Source organism: Drosophila rhopaloa, unplaced genomic scaffold (genome assembly GCF_018152115.1).
Source record: "Drosophila rhopaloa isolate 14029-0021.01 unplaced genomic scaffold, ASM1815211v1 contig_150, whole genome shotgun sequence".
In the NCBI taxonomy this organism is placed as follows: domain Eukaryota; kingdom Metazoa; phylum Arthropoda; class Insecta; order Diptera; family Drosophilidae; genus Drosophila; species Drosophila rhopaloa.
Genome location: NW_025335029.1, coordinates 681,923 through 701,394, shown reverse-complemented (window position 1 = coordinate 701,394; position 19,472 = coordinate 681,923). Strand labels below are relative to the sequence as shown.

The window sequence follows — 19,472 nt, the reverse complement described above, 5'->3', positions numbered from 1 at the left end:
CAAGAATTTCCTTTTATTTGATTAGCTCAGAAAAAAGCCTCCGCCCCCTCATCGAAACTAGACAAATGGCATTCTAATGCCTCCCAATGGGGGTCAATCTGGACAACTTGGAGGAGAGGTAAAATCAGGAAAATCAGCCATTAATCACTTGATATGACAAAATGCAAACCAAAGAAATGGATCGCTGCCTTTGATGGTGATTCCGAGGGGGGCAGACAGAAGGGTATCGGGGTGTTAGACAGGTCGAACCGGTTTAATGCCTCTCCAGCGCCTGATCCTCCCGCTGCTCCTGCTCCTGCTCCTTCTCCTTCTCCTGCTCCTGCTCCTTGCCTCATTATTATGCGCGCATTGTGCGTGGAAAGGCAACAGGAACTGGGCATTGCACATGGGCATAGGAATTTGTGGGGCCCGGGCCCAGGCCAAAAACTTAAAGCGTGCTCCGATTCTCAATTGCAGCCAGTATGGTGCATATGCCTCCAGGGACAATTCATGCAGCTGACAGTCGGAAAAGGGGGGGAAACGGGGCACAATGCGGGAATCGTAAAAGGAAGCCCGGCAAAACTGCAAACTCGCAATTAAACAAAGCCCTTGCTGCAAAAACAAAAACGAAACCCGGTGGCAACGTGTTGGCATTGCATGTTGCTTGTGCAGCAGCAACATCGGCAGCAGCAGCAACATCAGCTCCTCCTCAAGGACTCTAAACGCATTTCCACCAGCCAGGTCGCCTTTTGCATTTTATGCAAAAATGGCCTATCAGGCCGATCTGGTTTTGACTTTGGGTGGAGACCAAGACCATCGCCAAATGTGGACTTGTCATATTTAGTTGGCAGAACAAAGCGATCGCCATAAACGCTTGCAAATCGCCACCAAATCGCTGGGGAAACGCTTTGCTTGCCAAGCATGTTGCATTTTAAAGCGTTTTTAAACGCTAACAAAACGGAGCGAGTCCGTAAAGGCATAAAAACTGTAAAAGGGCAGTATATTTGCATTTATGCATGGTTTTTACAAGGAAAGTCGAGGGTAAAATAATTCATTGAAGTTCGCCACTCACTTTCCATATGAAATTTACATGTACATATTTTATGTTTGTAAAGATTTCAATTAAATAAGTTATATAGAAAAATGCTGCTTTCACTTTTGAGGTTTTTTATACAAGTTTAGTTTTCAATAACACATTTTTATTCATTTATTTAAAATAAACCCTTTAATTTGAATTGTTAAAATAAATATATTTACCAGAAACTTTTCCAAATTTATTTTTTAAAAATTGCTTCTCAGTACTTACATAATTTTTAAATATTGAGATTTCAAAAATGTTTCCATTATGTCGAATTCATTTTTATATTAAATAGGGGCGCTATTTTTAAATTTAATAATATTATTTTATATTTCACCAATTATTTTTTTGGTTATACTGTAATAAAAATATAATCTAATTGCACAAAAATAGCAGATATAGAACAAAATAGTTTTAAATGTGCAGAAAAATATTTAGTTTACAATAATTTCAGAGCACGTTAAGTACTCGATTTTAAAACCCATTTCTTCTAGAACTCTTTGTGAATGTAATAAAATCTGTTGACTTTATAAATGATCCCCAAACTGTTGTCAACCCCCATTTCAGATGGTGTCGCCATAAACCCTTTCGCTGGGGATGGAACCAGAAATTGCTCAACCAGCCTCACAGCTCTTATTCTGCCCAAAAACAAGCTGGATCCCAAGCGGTTGTCCCAATTTGGTTAAAAAAACTTCAGATGAACTGAGGCGTGGAAAAAATTCACTGGCCGTGTCCACAATGCAAATGAGGTCCTTTCAACGATCCCGAACACTTGCCGGACTTTGGACATCGGTGCCTCCAACGGTTCCATCTCCATCAGCAGCCTCATCATCCTCGTTGCTGGTGACAATTTAACACACAAATTCAGTGAAGCGGCAACTTGGGCAGGCATAAATTTACAACATTCACCGCTGGCAGCCGTCAGTCAGTCGGCCAAACTCCCCCTCGCCGATATGTGCTTTAATTTTCCTTTTTCTTGCAGTTTTTCCTTGTCATTTTTTTTTTTTGCTTTTTTTCCCCAACGCTCATGCTTCGAGTCAGTGAAGCGGAAAACTTTACAATCCATCAAATTAATGGAGCAATGTGTCACGAGGAGCACTCCGGAGCTGAACCCTCGCTTGGATTCCCTCCACTTTGGACTGGCAAACCGAGTGATACTGCTCCTTCTGTTCCTGCTGGTGAAATGTCATCAACTTGAAATTGTAAATCAAGCAAAAATTGATTGAACAAAGCGCAGCGCTTGAGGAACCAAAAGAACTGAACAATGAAGTTAAAGGCCAGGGAAATGGGGAATTCGGGGAGCAAATGGGGGGGAGGAGCCTGTGACAATCTGTTGAATAGATTTGTGCACAGATTATGCATTTCCACCTTTTGCATGGAATACATCTGGGGATGAGAAGTCGAGGCTTTGCCATGCAGCTCAGCGATGGCAGGGGAATTAGTCTTTGAACATTCGGCGTTTAGTTGAGAAATGTTATCGATATTAAAATATTAATTTTTTAAATATGTATTACAAGTAGAAAACAAATTTTGACTTGTAGGATCTCACACTAGAAACTACTGAATATGTTTCAAATAAATATGAGCTTTTAAAGGTCATGTTGCATTTTAAAGCGTACAAGCAATGGTTAAATTGATTGATCGCAATTTTACAAATTAATTTATGAGAAACCCTTTTCAATCACACTGAGATTACATTATTTGAGGAGCAGTAAAAATAAATTTCTTAATATATCACTTTTTTAGGAGCTTTTTTTAAGTTTAAAAGGTCTAAAAAAATGCATTGCAAAACATTTTGAAAGGGTGGCTTTGAGTAATTGAAGCTAGTTTAAATAATTGGCAGAAATGACCATTTTCGGCTAATTTCCAAATGATTTGCACCTGCGGAGTATCATTTATGAAAGTGGAATCAATCAATAAGTGCTTATTAAACCAATAAATGCATAAAACTCCATTCGACTGCCATCGCCTGTGTCATAAGAGTGTCCACTCGAAACCCAAGCCTTCGGGCAGTGACAACACTTTCCAACCTTTCACCAGGGACCTGGTAATATGAAATACAATTAACACAGTTAATGTGGCGGTGGGTCAGCCCACATGGCACCACTCCACGTCCGCCGAAAAGTCGAAAAGTTGAAAAGCCCAGGGAAGTGTCCCCACCTCGACCAGGGAACTGGGAACCTGCGACCGACCGCCTTTCACCAACAGAAGTGACTTTAATGCAGTTTCCTCGGCAGACCGACGATGGCATAATGAAAGTCCTACGCGATACCATGGGTGAAAAACTTTCGCAAATATGCAAATCGTCCCACTGCCATTTGCACGTACAAATGTAACGTACATTTTATAGACTTATCACGCGACACGCGGCCCGACGAGAGCGGTCCATAAATCTAAACGATATGCGCCCCATTGCCGCCCACTTGCAACTTGCGATTTGCAGACTTGCTGCTGCTGCTGTTCATATTGCTGTTGGTCTGCTGCACTCACAGAAAATAGGCTATAATTCAGGAAAAGCAATAAAGAACCAAAGTTATTAAGGATACAAAGGAATACAACAATTTGCTTTAAAATAAATATAATAAACAAATTCAATCTTTGGTAATGTTTACTATTAATTTTGCACTGAAGTACACTTTTTCGAAAGCTATTCCAGTTTCCAACAAAACGAATAAGTTGTAACATTAAGAAAACAATAATAAGAAATAATTATTCCAAAGAATTTTTGATTTTATTTGAAGAAATATATATTTAAGGAACCATTTAACCTAAATAATTTAAACTAAATAGTGTTGTCAAAGAAAGGTAGTCTAAAATAATTCCCAAAATATTTTATTTCCGTTTCGTTAAACAGTTAATATTTCCTTTATAAATAATAAGGGATAAATAGGATAAGGTATTAAGACTAACCTATAATTTAATATTATTAAAAATAAAGACAAAAATGTGTATGTATTTTGTTTTCCTAAAGAAGTTTATGGTTTGTATATGATCCAAACAATATTTTATAATAAATAAATCATTTATTTCATTTAAATATCTAAAATAATTGTAAAAGGCATGCGTTTTGAATTAAATTAAAATTTATAAAATATTTAAATAGTGATTTTTTGAGTGTTATGTTTATGCTGCCTGCCACTGCCTCTGCTTTTTCTTTTGCTGATGTCGACGTCGTCACGAGTGGCAACAATTAATTTTCATACGCAGACGCAGTTGGATGGCGTGGCTGTGGGGCTGAGGCTACTCTGGCAGGACGCTGCTCCGGCTGGGCTGGAAGTTGGGATCTCGGGTCCCCAGACAGATGGACAGGCCCACAGAAGTCAGACTGGCTGGCAGGGAGCGGATGCAGTTTTCGGAGTCTTCGCCGGGGCGACAAACAAATTGCACATCGATGCGACTGAGATGGCGACTTGTGGCATTCTAGGAAAATAAATTTAAATAAACGCAAAGCCCTCGCCGCTGCTGTTTTTCCCCTTCCTGTTTTTCTTCCCAGCGAATGGAGCGATAGCGAATAAGAATTGAAAATGCAAATTTGCGCGAAAATAAAATCAAGTGAAGTGGCAGAGGCAGAAGTTGAAGAGGAGTGCAGTGGAGTGGTTGACTTCGGGCCACAAGTGTTTTAACAATGTTTGCATGGCGCATTACGTGATTTGGCCGCCGCCCACAACCCTCTCCTCCGAAATCCTGCTCATCCTCATCCACATCCCAATCCTCCCACTTGGCTGCTCCTTGCGTGTTAGCACCATGTTCAAATTTGAATAAAACGCAATGCGAAAACAGCGAAAACAATGCTCTGCTAACTGCACGGATCAGATGAATCTTGTATACTCTTTAATTGAAAAGAAAATCTGTACAATTAAGGATGAAAAAGGAGTTTCTAACTATTATGAACTAATATTAATGTTCCTTATATACGTACATGAAAACTGAGCAATTTAAAATTGACTAGTTTAAACTCCGGGACGAATTCGAATAATAGTATTAATAGTACACATAAAATCAAAAATATTAATTCTTAAACAGGTTATACAAAAAGTTTTCAAAGATATTTAAGTATTGTTCTTTTGTTCATTTTAAGCAAATACCTATAAATTTCTAATATTTCTTTGGCTTAAGTAACTTTTCGTAAAATACTTTTTCGGACAAAAATGATAATTCTTAGGTCCAGTTAGGTATCAGTTATATCACTGAGGCATACTTATTCAGTTAAGATATTTTCCACATTTTCCTGATTATTTTTTAGTGTAGAACTCCCAATGTTCAATCAGAAGAAACTCTATTAAACAACTTCTTAATTGAGATCGAATTAAAAATCAACGTATTAGTTCTTGGTACAATACACTTTTTGGAATTCAATAGTTACATACATCAAACCATTTTTTTAAATATTTTTTTTATAGTAAATAGGTGTTTTAAAGGATTAATTTCTAGCAAGTCAAGTTCCATGGCAAAGTGGTGCTATCTTTTTTTGCAGACCAGTATACCAGCGATAAGAACAACGCATCGAAGTGGGTGTTGCAGGCGGCTGCTACCACTCGAGCTCATTGACGCCTCTGCCTTTGCCTTTGCCTTAGCCTTAGCCTCTTTCTGGCTATCATCGCCTTGGTGCTGCCCCCAACCTCATCCCGGACCCTCCAACCCACCAGCCCCTCATCGGATGCCCCTTGTCTGCGGAGCGACACTTTCGGCGACGCTGGGCGTAGATAACATTCTTGGCCGGCGACATTTTGCATGTCTGGAGCTACCTTCGCGTCGGGAGTCGATAAATTAGCGCATGCATCTTCATTTCGATGGCTGGGAGTGCATTAGTGCCGGTGAAAGGCTTTGGCCAAGAGCCCTTGGGCCAAATCAAGAACAATGGGACAGGATCCCCCAACTTTGCAACGTTCCTTTTCCTTTTTCTGCCGCTGAGTCATTATTAGAATCTGCAGCTGCGACTGCACCGGCGGCTCAAATCCAATTACAATGCAGAATCAGCAGGCGCACAATGGTTAGGGATTGTTGGAGCCTAAGACTTCGAACCTGAATCCAGTCCAGTCCTCTTTCCCCTTTTTTCTCGATCGGCAATTTGGCCTTTGCTGCTCGGACATGGCCGAAAGCCGCTGGCGAACATTGTCCACTCTCCGTGGGCTCTTTTGCTTTATTATAGCAACGCTTATACAGATTAGAATAAATCAACTTGTCCCCCCGCGCGGACTAGACTCGTTCTGCTCTCGTTTTGCTTGTCCAGCGATCGGAAAACGCTACCGGCAACAACAATCTCAACTGGCCAGTTGGAGTTTGCAGCTGCGTTGAGGCCTGCAGAGCAAAAAAAAAGATCATCGAAATTGGTTTATTATCACAAAATAGGTCCTGTACCAACACATATGTAAAAGAGAGTAAAAACAAAAAGGTTTTATTATTTCTAAATGGTTATCTTTAAGTTTTTGATTAAAGATTTTAAGTAAAAATTAAGTATTAAGACATTCTTAGATATACAGGGGTGGTCAAAAGTATTTGCACATTTCTTATGAGTAAGTACGTGTAATTTGTGCAAATACTTTTGACCACCCTGTATATGTAATATACCCCTAAATATACCCATATTATATATCTAAGAATGTCTTAATATTATTATACTTTAAATAATGTATATTATTTGGCATTTATATTTAAAATTTTGATTAAAGAAATGTCTTAGAATTTTAAGTATATCAGAGTTTTCGTCACGTTTCATAAAACAGCATTTAAATTGTAGCTAACTAGGTTCATACAGACAATTTTACGTGAAATTTATGATAGATAATTAATAAATTAATAATTTATCGATAAGTAATTCGGAACTGGTATGAAACTTGTTGTAAAAATATATGGGAATTAATATGGATGCGAAATTAAAGTTAAATTATATTTCGAGAAAAAAACATTATATAACATAGAAGGGTCTCACCAATCAGAAGTTCTTTTAGTGTAGTTTCTGGGATCTGGACCCTGGACTGACCACAATACTCCCCAGATAGTTGGCGGATCCCCATTAAATGCGCACCGACCAAAAGGAGATAAGCAGGCAAATAAGTTGGCTTACGCTAGAAAAGGAATTAATAATGCAAAAATGATGGGCTGCTCTGTGGGTTGCAGGTTGCTAGAGGAGGCCGACCGGACGAGGATCGGAAATGCGAAACCGGGTAATGGAAAATGGATGAAAACAACATCCAAATGATCTTCAGAGGAAATCGCAAAATGGATTCACTACTTACTTGAGAGGTTTACTGCATTTCATGGAGCAGTAACTTGGCTGGATGCCTTTCATCATTATTCTTTGGCCATTAAAATGATATTAACTATTGACCATTAACATTTTACAAGTTTTTGTCAATAGAAAAGTGCCGTTATAGCCAAATGAAGTATGGATGTAGCTTCTCTAGCTACATAAAATGTATCTGGAAAAACCAAAATGTTTATGGTTACATTTCAAATCTTGTGCTATTATCAGTTCCTTTTATGGGAGCTTTATTAGTATCAATCCGAAGTTCTTGTCTCCAGGAAGAACTTGCAACATGTTTCGAGCCTTCTGGTAAACCTTATCCCACGGCTTAAGGAAAAAAAACCATGTGAGAGTTAATGTTCTGTCCGGAACCTCCGAGAACATAAAGTTCAACACTTGGCCGCTCGACCCAAGGCAAATCTTACAAATTAAACGCATTCAAGTGCAAGGTCCAGGAATTTTGATTGGGTCAAGCGAGTCGGAGGAGTCGCGCGGTAGCTGAAAAATGCCATAACAAAATGTGTCAAGTGCCAGACATAAATGCCTAAGTAAGAGAGCTCCGAGGAGCATAAAGAACGGACCCAAACCCAAGATGCGGGAACAATGCCGAAGAATCGTCTTGTTTTCGCGGCCTGCGGCCTTTTTGCTGTTTGCACTCGCCATTCGACATGCGGCTCCTCGGATCGGATCGCCTTGGATCCGCTTGAAATGCCTTGGAACAATAAATTTTCGGTGCGTCACTTTTTGTTTGCTTCTCCAGTTGGCAGGCTTTTGGTTCTTCTCTGAGCTTTCCAATTAAAAATGCGCAATTGGGGCTACCCAATCGTTGCGACTTGTACTTATTTGTAAGTTGCACGCATTGCTCCAGCTTCGTCTCCTCATTCCGATTCCAAGTCGCTCCTTCTCCCTTCAGAGTTTCCATTAATTTACATAAAAATATCTTAATTGCGTGCCTGCGACGGCGGCGATTCGATTCGATTTTTTTGCGCTTATCAATGCCATGTCATGTCGCCGACGCCCTGAGCCTAAAACCCTGCGAATGCACAGGGAAAAAACCAAAATATCGGTGATTATAAATTATTATGCACAGCGAAAAAATATAATAAGATATTCTTATTTCTATACAAAGTTATCTCAATTTTATTTTTTAAAACTGTATCATTTAAGTTATTGATAATAAAAAAAATTTATCTTAGGAAAGTTCAGCTTCAAAAAGATTAATTTTTAGAGAAATTTAAAAAAAATGTATGTTAATTTAACCATAACTTTTATCGTTAAAACAAACATAAATCCCATATTAAAATACATTTTTTTACTGACTATATTAAGATTATACTATTACTATTGCTAGTAACAGATATAAAAACTATTGGGAATATTTTCATCCTGAATAAACTTCCCTCCTTTTTAAATGATATTGCTAAGGCAAATTAATAAATTCAAATTTTCCTAACCCCCTTAAAATAAATATTGATAAAAAAGAATGTAGAAAATTAAAATTTGGTGATCATTTTTCGCTGAGTGAACCCTCCTCCTTACTGACAAATTTGTGCGGCTCCACGTCAAGATCTCCATCTCGATCCACATGGCATCCACATCCACAAGAGGCAGCAACACATGTCGGGCGACACTTGCAACCCGCCAGTTGTGGAGCATCCGCTGTCCTCCGTCCGGTGTCCAATGAGCCCGACTCCTTTGTCCATACATAATCGCTGATAAATGTGGCTTTCTGGGCTGCAAAAATGATTTGTTGATAATTAATGCAGTCGGATAGGGGGGAACGAAAAAACTGGGGGACAAACCTCCCAAAAACTCGTTTGCCGCATGCCGCTAAATATAAAAAAAATGTAAAAGAACAGCAGCCAACAATTTGTGCCAAAGTTGTTGTTGCTGTTGCAATCAGGCCTTAAAGGCAATCAACGCACAGTAATTCATGCCGCCTGACAGCACCAGCTCCATTCTCCAGGCTCTGGAACTCCATCTCCAGATCCCAATCCCCAACCGAAACCAAAAATAAACCGAGTGAAAATCGTTTCCTAGTTTTTTTTTGCGCCTTCGTCACGCAGCTAATCGTAAATAGTAGAAAAGGGGGCGGTGGAATGGGGGGCGGGGTCAACATGATCGCAATTAATGCGGCTAAAGTTAGTCGGCTGCTTAATCGTGGCCACTTGATCAATTTAGCACGCAATGCAATTGGAAAACGGGGGAAAATGAGGAGCTAAGGAGAAAATGGGCGCCGAGTAAAAAGGAAAATAAATTTGCAACAATTTTTTTTACAACGTACCCCAATTATAATCAAGGATACATTTTATGATTTTATTTTTATTATACAAACCCCTTTTAGAAACAACTTTGGTCATCTATCTTTCCGTTGAAAGCAGAATTCTGTCAAGAGTGCAAATGCAACCCTGCGATTGACACAATTTTTTCCTTTGCAACCCTGAAAATGTTATAGGAAACAATGTCTAGCCAACCCTAAGAGCTTTAACCTTACTTTTTCTCCGAGTTTTTATTTAGTTTTGGTTTCCTTTTTTTTGCAATTTCCGAAAATGAACATTAGGAAAGCCAAAGTGGAGATGTTCACGATGTCCGAGCAGGTGTGGAAAGATGCAGAGCGATGGCAACACGGTCTTCAGCAAGGTCGGGTGTCAATGAAGCAGATCAAAGCTATAAATCTCAGATTATTCTCCACCGAGAATCGCCTGAACAATGCGGGCTCTAGACGAGAACTCCAGACCACGGAGAAACAGATCAACCATTTATATTTGCGCCTACAGCGTCCACTGACCACGATGAACAAAATCCTTCAAACGCTGACAGAGATTAGGGACAACACTGCCCGGATGTTCAATCGCTTGACTCTCTGGATGGATGACGATACAGTGGTAGAGCACAGGATCACGCCAAAACTAAAGACCTCCAAGCTTCTGGTGGTTCTGCAGTTCCTCAACCAACGCTACGATGCTGAGTGGGAGGTCAAGGAGGTGGTAGTGAGTGAGTTGGGGATCAGGCTGGTTGCGTGCTCAGAAATTTTAAATGTAGCTTGACATATCCCTTTAGATCCACAAAACTGCCTTAAGTCTACATTTTTCATATTGTAAACTTTCTACAGATTCAATTCAAAGCTATTATTATTAATTTTTAATTTAAGACACGTAGTAATGGCTCCTCAGTGTACTATTATAATATTTTATAGAAAAGTGAAGCTCTCACAAAAGTTTCTAAATCATATATGTATTTACTTTAGAAGTGTTAGATTTTTATGGATCCGAAAAAAACTGACCAATTCTAAGTAATATAGACGAGTCTAAGTCTAAAATCACGTTTTGACCACGAACAACAATTTTTTTTTAAGATACTTTCCTTAGGAAAACATTTTTATTAAGGATTTTAAAAAAACCTCAGTATCATAATAATACATCTATTACAAAATTTATTTTGTAGATGACTTAGAGCACATAAGCAACGTCTACGAGCTGGACCTTTTGATGGATGGGTGGAACATTTGCAGCCATGCTGGAGGACAGGAATTTGGAAAGACATTGCGCGAGTATTACAATATCATTGGACGCCCTCAACCTATGATTATCCGTTTTTGATCCTTTTTCTTGGACTAAAATCCCATTACATCTAAATCCACCTGGAACGAAAAACACCCAAATGCCTTAACAAATAGGAAAACCACGATATTTTTTGAATTTGATGTTAGTTTTATTTGAAAAATGTATTTTTTAGTTTGTATTTGTTATCGCCTGCTTGCCAAACAAATCTATAATCTGTAAAGAAATTACAAAAAATTGCATTTCGTTTGTCATTTGTTTTTCTTGTTTTTTTTTTGTCGTGTTTGCTTTGCACATTTAAAATTTGACCCATTTTTGACCTTTGCTATTTGCTCATCGATTTTGCTCATGTTTCTTTTCTGACTTGGTAGCAAAACAAAACTTAATTGTAATTTTACTACAACAACATTTTGTTTTTGCCCATTATATAATATTTAATTGTATATAATATATAATATGCAATTCTGTAGCTAGATTTTGACATTCATGTTCTCGTATCCAATCTCGATATATATATATAGTGTGTATGGTGACTATAACATGCGCTCATTTGTTTTATAAACAAATGTCTGTCTTCATTTCAAATTGCTCCTCTCGTCCTTCGTCCTTTTGGATTTTTGGGATCTCATTGTTTGGATGCCCACGAAACTAATTTAACTTAATAATTGCATACTTTTAGGCTAGGCTAGTAAATGGTTTTCCTCGTCAACGCTTAATGCACTTTTTTGTTTGTATTTTCCTTTGCTTTTTGTGGTTTTTCTTTTTTTTTTAATCTTTAATTAGTTCTCAAGCCTTAAACTTGCCCTTAATTAACTTTACAATGAACGTGTATAACTTGTAGTCGCTCGCATTTCCTTAACTTCCATTCCAAGTGAATTGTGGTTTGTCCTTAGATTTAAGCTAATCGTTATTTAGAAAATTTTCAACTCGTAAACTGAGTTTGTTTATTAAAAAACTGTTCCCATTTTGGTTTTTAATCCATATATATTTTTTTCCGTTTTTTTTTTTTTTTGGTTTTGTTTGCTACGAATGCTTGTTGTCAATTGTTGCTGTAAATGTTTCGAGTTGGTTTTTTCTTTAATCGTTAAACATTTGTTGTGCTTTACACTTAATTATTGCTATAATTATTTGCTTTTATTGGCGCCCGGGTCTTCGATTTCCCGGGAAATGAATGAGAGAGTGTGTGGCAACTGAAACCTTAGCTAGGAAAAACTCGGCAAGCACAATAAATATCGATCTCTAGAAAATGATTGTAAGCGGTTCCTTATTTACAGCGTGCACTTGCGTGATATATAGATATGGATGATCTACGGGGGATCGGGGAGATCTGAGCGATAGGATAGGGCAATGAAATGAAATAATGAAAAATTAGGTTTGCAAATAAGTTCGGTTTATTACACAAATAATAGAATACTAAATGAAATCGAAACTACTTAAAAGATATGCATGTGGGGTGTGTGTGTGTGTTTTTATGTTGGTGTTGATAATTACTAGAAAACGTCTTTGTAATCGTAGGTTTTGTTGTTTACACAATTTATGCTAATTAAAATACACAGGTAAAAATAATTTCATTGTTTAATAATTGTTTTCTTTTTTTTACTTAATTGATTTTGTTTTAAACTTAAACCTAGCGAAAATCGTTTCAACGTGCAAAATCAATTGTGGTTGTTGTGTTGTTGGTGAGTGTAGAAAGCTTTCCCGTTCTTTACAAGCATTATTATTAATTTGTACACATTTTCGTTTAAGTATTTCATTATTAGAAAATTGGCTATGTGAGTGGTGTGTGTGTTTGTTTGTTTGTGGGTGTGTTCAGTATCTGTGTGAAGTACAAATGTTTCCCTAGGATTATACGAATACAAGAGACAACAAAAAAACACACGAAATTAAAACTCTTCCTAACGCTCATCCTAATTCTAAATCCTGTCCTCGTCCTCCTCTTACTCCTACTCGTCCTTCATCATCTGCGCTTGGCGTCCAGATATATATAGTTTTTATATATGCAATTTACAGTATACCGTTTCAGTTAATTTATATGTTTTGTTTGTTTCCATCGTGTGGGGGTGTTTAATGCGTGTGTTTGGGTTGTTTTGGGGTTGGTTTTTACACTTCTTTCTTGTATAATTTAAATTTAAACTAATTCTCGCTTTGCACAAAAATTTACACAATTTATTGATTTAATTTATTAGATTTAAATAGGGCCTCCTTAATCTCCTCCTCCTCCTCGTTCAATTTGTTGTAAACTAATTACTAATTGTATAATTACACTTCTGTTTTGCTTTGTTGCTGCACTTGCTGCTTACGGCGAATTTGTTGTAAATATGTACAAACTTTGTTACTTAACCTAAATATGTTACTCGCTTTTCTCCACGCCGCTATTGTATATATGACCTATATGCCTACATGTGTGTGGTTGTTTGTTGTTTGCTTTTCGCTATTTCTCATTCGCTCATCGTTTTTTGTATATTTATAAATATTAAACACTAATCGAACGCCAGCCTATGTATATGTATAAAAAAATAAAATTAAACAAACAATTCTTGCACTTGACACTTTTACAAATTCTCGACGATTAATAAATAGTAATGCTGTTGCTGTTCAAGACTTATCGGTAGACGATAAAGTTATATCCGCCGCTCTCATCGGTGATCTCTTGTTTTGTTTTGTTTTCATGTTGATTATGCTAAGTAATCTGTGCGTTGCGTTAACTGCTGCTATTGCTCTTGTTGTTCTGTTGGTGTTTTTGGATTCTGTTAACTTCGATTCTTGGTTGCTTGGTGTTGATTCTGTTTAAGGTCTTTTCGGTTTTCTATTCTCCTGTTCATTGAAGTTGGTATAGCTAGTGGAAGTTCTGCAAACGGAAGCATGCGACTGCGTTTGATTGATTGAGTTTTGAATTGATCCGGGGATCGGAGATCTAGAATCTGTAGTCCCGGGATCTTAGGCTATGGCAGCCGTCAGATAGTACAGATCCATCAGCGTCTGGACATTGATGGGTAGACAGGAGAGGCGATCGTGTGTATTGGAGTCAAGGGCCAGCCAGGAAAGGGCATTGTATCCCTCGAGGACGAAGCGCAGCACATCCGCCGTGAGAATCGAGTCCAGCGGATGATCGTTTGCCGACTGATGGGCATTGGTCGAGTTGAGAATATCGTCGGCAGTCTGTATACTGGGCACATGGAGGTGTAAGGCTGTCTTTAGGAACACGGGGCATACATCTTCCAGATGCGGACAGGCGGACCAGAACCAAGCGGGCATTCGACCCGTTGGCGCTGTGGACACCATGTAGCCCACTGAAATTGGCTGTTGATTGAGCGAACCAACCTTGAAAAGAAAAAGAGAATTATTAAATGTTTTTCTTTAACATAAAATAATAGATGACCCACCTCCTCCACTTCCTGAGGCGGTGTGCACTTGAAGTTATTGCCACCGGCGCTCTGCCAACTGCGGTTGTCGTCCATGCGTCCTGGACTACCATGATTGGAAACTCTGTCTATGTGAGCTGGTTTAAGAAAATAATAAATCTTAGAAAATGCACTCAATTACTTTTATTTTTAAAAACTTACGGTCCCAGAAGAAATCGCCAATTTCCGCATCGCTGAAGTCATCGTTGCCCTCCTCTTCGAAGTTAAGGAAATCGTCCTCAACTTGCGGCTCATTCTGGAATTGGCGGGTAAAGGGCTGCAAGCAAAAAAATGTAACAATTTGTTAAAACGTTCATTTTAAATTCATTATAGTAAACTTACCGCACAGACGGCGCTGGTGGGAAAGACCAGGATGTGGGTGCAGGTAACGTCCTGTGGCGTCGCCAACGGATTCTGCATGGAGATCTGTGAAAAGCGCTCATCCGGCGTAAACTGATCGGGCATCACGCGTAGCTTGGCATCCGGTTCCAAGGTCACCAGACAGGCACTCAAAATGGTGGGTGGGTACATCAATGTACATTGCTTACACATGTCCTTAAATTGCTTGGATGCCTTTTGGAGCTGTTGCTTGCTCAGCAAATAACTCCAAGACTTCAGCTCGCTGTGTCCAATCCTTCCAATACGACCAATGACTAAACGCCACATCTGCGATGTCTGCGAGATGATTCCCATGATGAAGTCCATCAGTTTCTTCAGTGCCACATAGCGAGCGGGAGCTTTCCTTCTCCTCGCACGATTCGGCACATCGATATTGATGCAAATCTTCTCCAGCAATTCGCCCCTTTCATCTGTGGCGGTAGCCAACAGCCAAGCCTGATCTTCGCTCAGGCAGTAATTGCAATACATGACCGAATATCGGTGTTCGTTCTGGCCATGCATACTGCCCGCCGATCTGGAGAAGTCCGTTTTGTCATTCCTCTCGTGCATTGGCGCCAAAACAAAGGGAGCGGTGTACATCTTGTAGGCCCGGCGATTGGGCTCGTCCTTGGTCTTAAGGAAGGCCTCCATTTTGGCTGCCGTTCCAAAGCCAGTGAGACTTTTTACGGATTGAGCGTGAACCAAATGTCGCCGGCACTGCGAAAAAATGTTCAAAGCCAGGCACTTGATCTCGTCGGAGAAGCGCCTTCTATTGCCACAGGGCCCCAGTTCCATAACTGATTCCAGAGATATAATCTGGATGTTCATCTGCGCTCGCACCGAATCGGGAACAGCTTTCAGAAGTTCCGCATAGCAACGCAGTAGGGCAATTAAGGCCAGTCGCTCCAGTTCGCAGCTATCCGAGGCGAAAGTGAACGGATTCACCACATAAAGAACAATGGCTGATGGGTTGATGTCCTCCAAGGTCTCGCCCATGCCCAAGGGATCTCCTAGGATCAGGGCAGGTTTGCTATCCCCTGCTGCAGAGGCTCCTTTTCCCGTCCCTGCTTCCTGCTTTATTTCGTTGGTTTCCATCGGCTGAACTGGAGGTTCGGTACCCGGTTCCAGCTTGATATTATCCGTAGGCAAATCGCCGCCAGGTAAGCCAGTGGATGATAGGGTGTTTGAGGAGGAAGTTCCGCATCCCTTGGAGTTTGAGTTTCCAGAACCGTCCGGTGGATTCAGCAGCGTTTTATCATTAGGCACTCGACTCAAATAAGGAGCCAACTGGTGAATAAAAGCTACTGCATAACGACGGATTTGTTCGGCCAGAGCAGTATGCTCAAGAGTACGCAACCAGTCGTCCAATGGAGTGACTTCACGATCCGTAGGAATATTGCGAGAAGCTCCCACTTGCAGGATCCCTTCCCATCCGCGAATCGGCGTGTGTTTGCCAAGCTTGCACATCTCATAGGTGCTACTTAACTCACGGAAATAGCTGCGTGTACAACCCGCAACATGCTCGTTATCCGGACACACCACCATGTAGACCACATCCCTAGCATAGGAGTACGGTTCCAGGAGAAACTTATCCCAGTAGTGGATGGAGTGCGGTGCCACCGAGATCCAATCCTTCTCGTAACCAACCACAACAGAGGGTATTGGTTGTGGCTCACATTGTCCGGATGCACGGCCTGCCAGTCGATGGAACTGCCGCCAAGTGAGCGGTCCACTCACCGTGTTATACGAACTGGCATCTTTGGAGCCCGAGCCACCCCTTGACTTGCAGTGGAAGGCACTCTGCAGCATTGGCTGTATGGCGTTCATGGTGCGCACAATCTCCTTGTTGCTTCGGGTGAATCCCACGGGAAGATATGGCCACTTGTGGACTGTCAACCGACCAGCACCAATCCCCGCCAGCTTGTGACGCAGGGCAGGCGGTGGTACATGAAAGGCAGTGAGTTGCTGCTGCTGATGGGAGCTACTACTCCCGTTCCCGTGAAAGTCCATCATGTTGTCCATCCGTTGGTTCTCGAATGCCAATCTCGCCTGTTCCAATGCCAAGCTGATCACGTCGTGCGCATCCATAAACTCTAGAACATTGGCAATCGAAGCCAACGAGGCGGTGGGTGCTCCATTGGTGCCGAAGATCCTTCGCTGACGGGACATTCGCCTCCGATGGGATTGAAGAGCTCGGTGCACGGAACTGCTGGATGTCTGGATAATGGAGCACTGATCCAGCAGCAGGTCGAAGATAGCATGAGCCAGTTGCTCCAGTTGTCCACTTGAAACACCTCCTGCTCCGGCCTTCTCCAAAGCGGAACTCGTTTCACCCGGACCCGGTTTGATTTGGTTCTTCCTCCCCAGACTCTGGATGATACTGAGCAACGAAGGCTGCTTATTCCTGCCCGGATCATCCGCTATGCCTGTAATCTCCACCTCATCCTCGTAAAAGAGCCCAGCGCGATGGGAGAGTCTTCGATTAACCACTGCACTGAAACCACATGTACACTCTACGGGATCATCATCCACATATCCAGTGATGTGGACGTTACTGCTGGGCGGCGTGCAGGACGACGAGTTGGAGCCGCCGTTCGGGCCATGGCCATGCCCGGAGCCAGCTCCGGGCATCGAGGCGGAGGCCGGCGAACCCCCAAAGGCACTGATCATCCGCATGCCGCCAAAACCAGCGGAGCTGGGTCCATTCTGAATCCGCTGTGCAGGCGCAGCTCCTTGTGCTCCACCTCCTGTCGGAAATGGATTGAAGCTAACGCCGGGCAGGGGTACATAAACTCCGGAATCCGCTCCCCGTATATTGCCAATCTTCTGAGTATCCGCATTGCACACGCACACACTGCTGCTGTCAAAGTTGTGATCGCGAAACACGTTCAAGGCGGTATCGTACAGCAGGATGTTCACTAGTACAGAGTTCACTTCTGGTAATTCCTGGAGCAAGCTTGAGGGACCGGCTGCCACCGCTGGACCCCCACTGGCAATGCCCGCATCGCCAGTGTAGGGCATCATGCCCATGTGTCCGCCGGCTCCTGCTCCGGGACCCACGCCTCCTGCTCCTCCGCCGCCCATACCATGCATGTGCGGATGCTCCTGCGAGTGGAGTGGCCGGTTCAAGTACGAGGATGTGGAGGTGGCTGGACTGGCCACGGCCAAGTCATATGGATATGGCGGTGGCGGATGCGTGGGGGTCGCCCTCGACATGGGACTGCTCCTGGCGCCATAATGGCTCATACCGGGACCCGGTGAAATGGGCGACATCCCCGCTCGCTGCATCAGTTGCTGCATGGAGCTTCCGGGCGGCGCCTGTGGGCAATTCAACTGATTCAGCAGCAACTGACTTCCGCCACTGCTCAACGGTTGGGGCACAGTCGAGGGTGTAAGTGGTGTCCTTGGCGCCGCCGAGAGCAGATCATGAAGATGCTGATGCTGGTGTTTCTGGTGGCCAACTCCTCCCGCTGCCGCCGCTGCTGCTGCAGCTGCCGCCTGCTGTTGCTGTTGCTGATGATGCTGGTGCTGGAGCTGCTGTAACTTTTGCTGATGCAATTGGATGCGCTGCTGCAGGGCCTGATGCTTCTGATGCTGCTGCTGTTGAGCCGCCGCTGCTTTGGCCAGTGTGACTGCCCTGGATTTATGACTACTCCAAGTGGGTTGATATATACATCCGGGAGGCAGACTCAAAGGCGGCTGCGTTAGGCTAGGCAGGTTGGTCAATGGAGCATAGCGCGTTGAGCCCACAAACTTCTCCTGCTGCGGAGGTCGGTAGACAAAGTTCCAGTCATCGATAGGCTCCTCCACCGGGCTACCCAATTCCAAGTTATACTCCTGCTTAACCAGCTTGGAGACAGTCTGGATGGCCACCACGGTGACGGGAGCTTGTACGGCTGCCAGGATAATACTGGTATTGTTGGTATTGGTACAGCCAGTGGTGGTGTTGATACTACTCGTAATTGTGGTATTGCAGGTAGTCGTGATGCTACTGCTGGTTATACTGTTTGTGGTGGTGTCCACACTGAGATCCGTCATGACCACGTCCGTTTGGCACGGACTCGAGTTCGGGTGTTGTTGCTCGTGCGAAGGCGGTGTGGGAAACATCTTGGTGAGATCCTCCGCCTGGATATTGCCCGCTCCGGAGGCCGCCGCTGCTGCTGCCGCCGCTGCCGCTGCCACCACCGCACTGGCCACCGCCGTGCTCCGTTTGAGGTCTTCGATCGTATTGGTCACAGCACTGCATCCGCCGTTCGAGGGATTATTTGAGTCCGGTGGCGTGTGTATCTGCACACTGCTGCACTCATCGTTGGAGCTCGTCTCGAACAACTGCTCCAGATCGTTGAGCGAGGGATTCAGTCCCTCGGCAGTAAAGAGATTACCACCGCTACCGCTTCCTCCACCGCTGCTGTTCCCTCCACCCGAAGATTTCGAAGTCTCCTTGCACGTGGGGGAATGCAAACCGGGCTCTGTCTTAATGTCCAATCCCTGGAAGAAGCTGCTACCACTCTCGGTTTCTGCATCACTGCCATTGGCGGTACTGTTGGCAATGCCCACTAAACCACCGCTGGAACCGCCCGTCGCTGATCCTCCAACGCCTCCTCCCGCTGACGTCGCCGACACATCCAAGGAGAGAAGCTGTGAGCCATAAACTGATCCCGGCGAGGGCATCAGAGGCTTTACGTGCGTATGTCCCTCGTAGAGGTTCTTGGCATACCTGGGCCGGCGTTGTTTATCCAGTTTCGGACGCTTCTCCGACGGATGGTCCCTATGGTAAAGAAAATTCGATAGTTAGATTGATGTTTAATTTGATCCTTAAATGATAGGGTTCC

At 42.5% G+C, this 19,472-nt stretch overlaps 2 protein-coding genes across 7 annotated transcripts in view; one reads left to right on the top strand and one right to left on the bottom strand.

Annotated features, from left to right (window-relative positions):
• Positions 1 to 9,784: 9,784 nt before the first annotated feature.
• Positions 9,785 to 10,927, top strand: LOC108048407. Its single transcript, XM_017129013.2, has 2 exons — positions 9,785 to 10,295; positions 10,746 to 10,927. Exons 1-2 carry the CDS (start codon positions 9,851 to 9,853, stop codon positions 10,898 to 10,900), a joined length of 600 nt encoding a protein of 199 aa, XP_016984502.1. The 5' UTR covers positions 9,785 to 9,850; the 3' UTR covers positions 10,901 to 10,927.
• A 63-nt stretch (positions 10,928 to 10,990) lies between these two features.
• The window catches only part of LOC108048405 (mediator of RNA polymerase II transcription subunit 13), a 28,855-nt gene continuing 20,373 nt past the window's right edge, over positions 10,991 to 19,472 (bottom strand). For all 6 annotated transcript variants that reach the window (XM_017129011.2, XM_017129010.2, XM_017129008.2 and 3 more), the window contains 4 exons: positions 14,605 to 19,408; positions 14,425 to 14,539; positions 14,245 to 14,360; positions 10,991 to 14,182 (listed from right to left, as the gene is read on the bottom strand). In XM_017129011.2, the coding sequence (XP_016984500.2) occupies positions 13,799 to 14,182; positions 14,245 to 14,360; positions 14,425 to 14,539; positions 14,605 to 19,408 (5,419 nt within the window). In that variant the 3' untranslated portion in view covers positions 10,991 to 13,798. The remainder of the gene's footprint in view (positions 14,183 to 14,244; positions 14,361 to 14,424; positions 14,540 to 14,604; positions 19,409 to 19,472) is intronic.

What these genes read in the sequence shown, in the direction of transcription:
- LOC108048407 (XM_017129013.2), top strand. Translation starts at nt 9,851, where the DNA reads ATGAACATTAGGAAAGCCAAAGTGGAGATGTTCACGATGTCCGAGCAG. An exon ending in GGTCAAGGAGGTGGTAGTGA is followed by an intron (nt 10,296 to 10,745) that starts GTGAGTTGGGGA and finishes TTTATTTTGTAG; the next exon opens with ATGACTTAGAGCACATAAGC.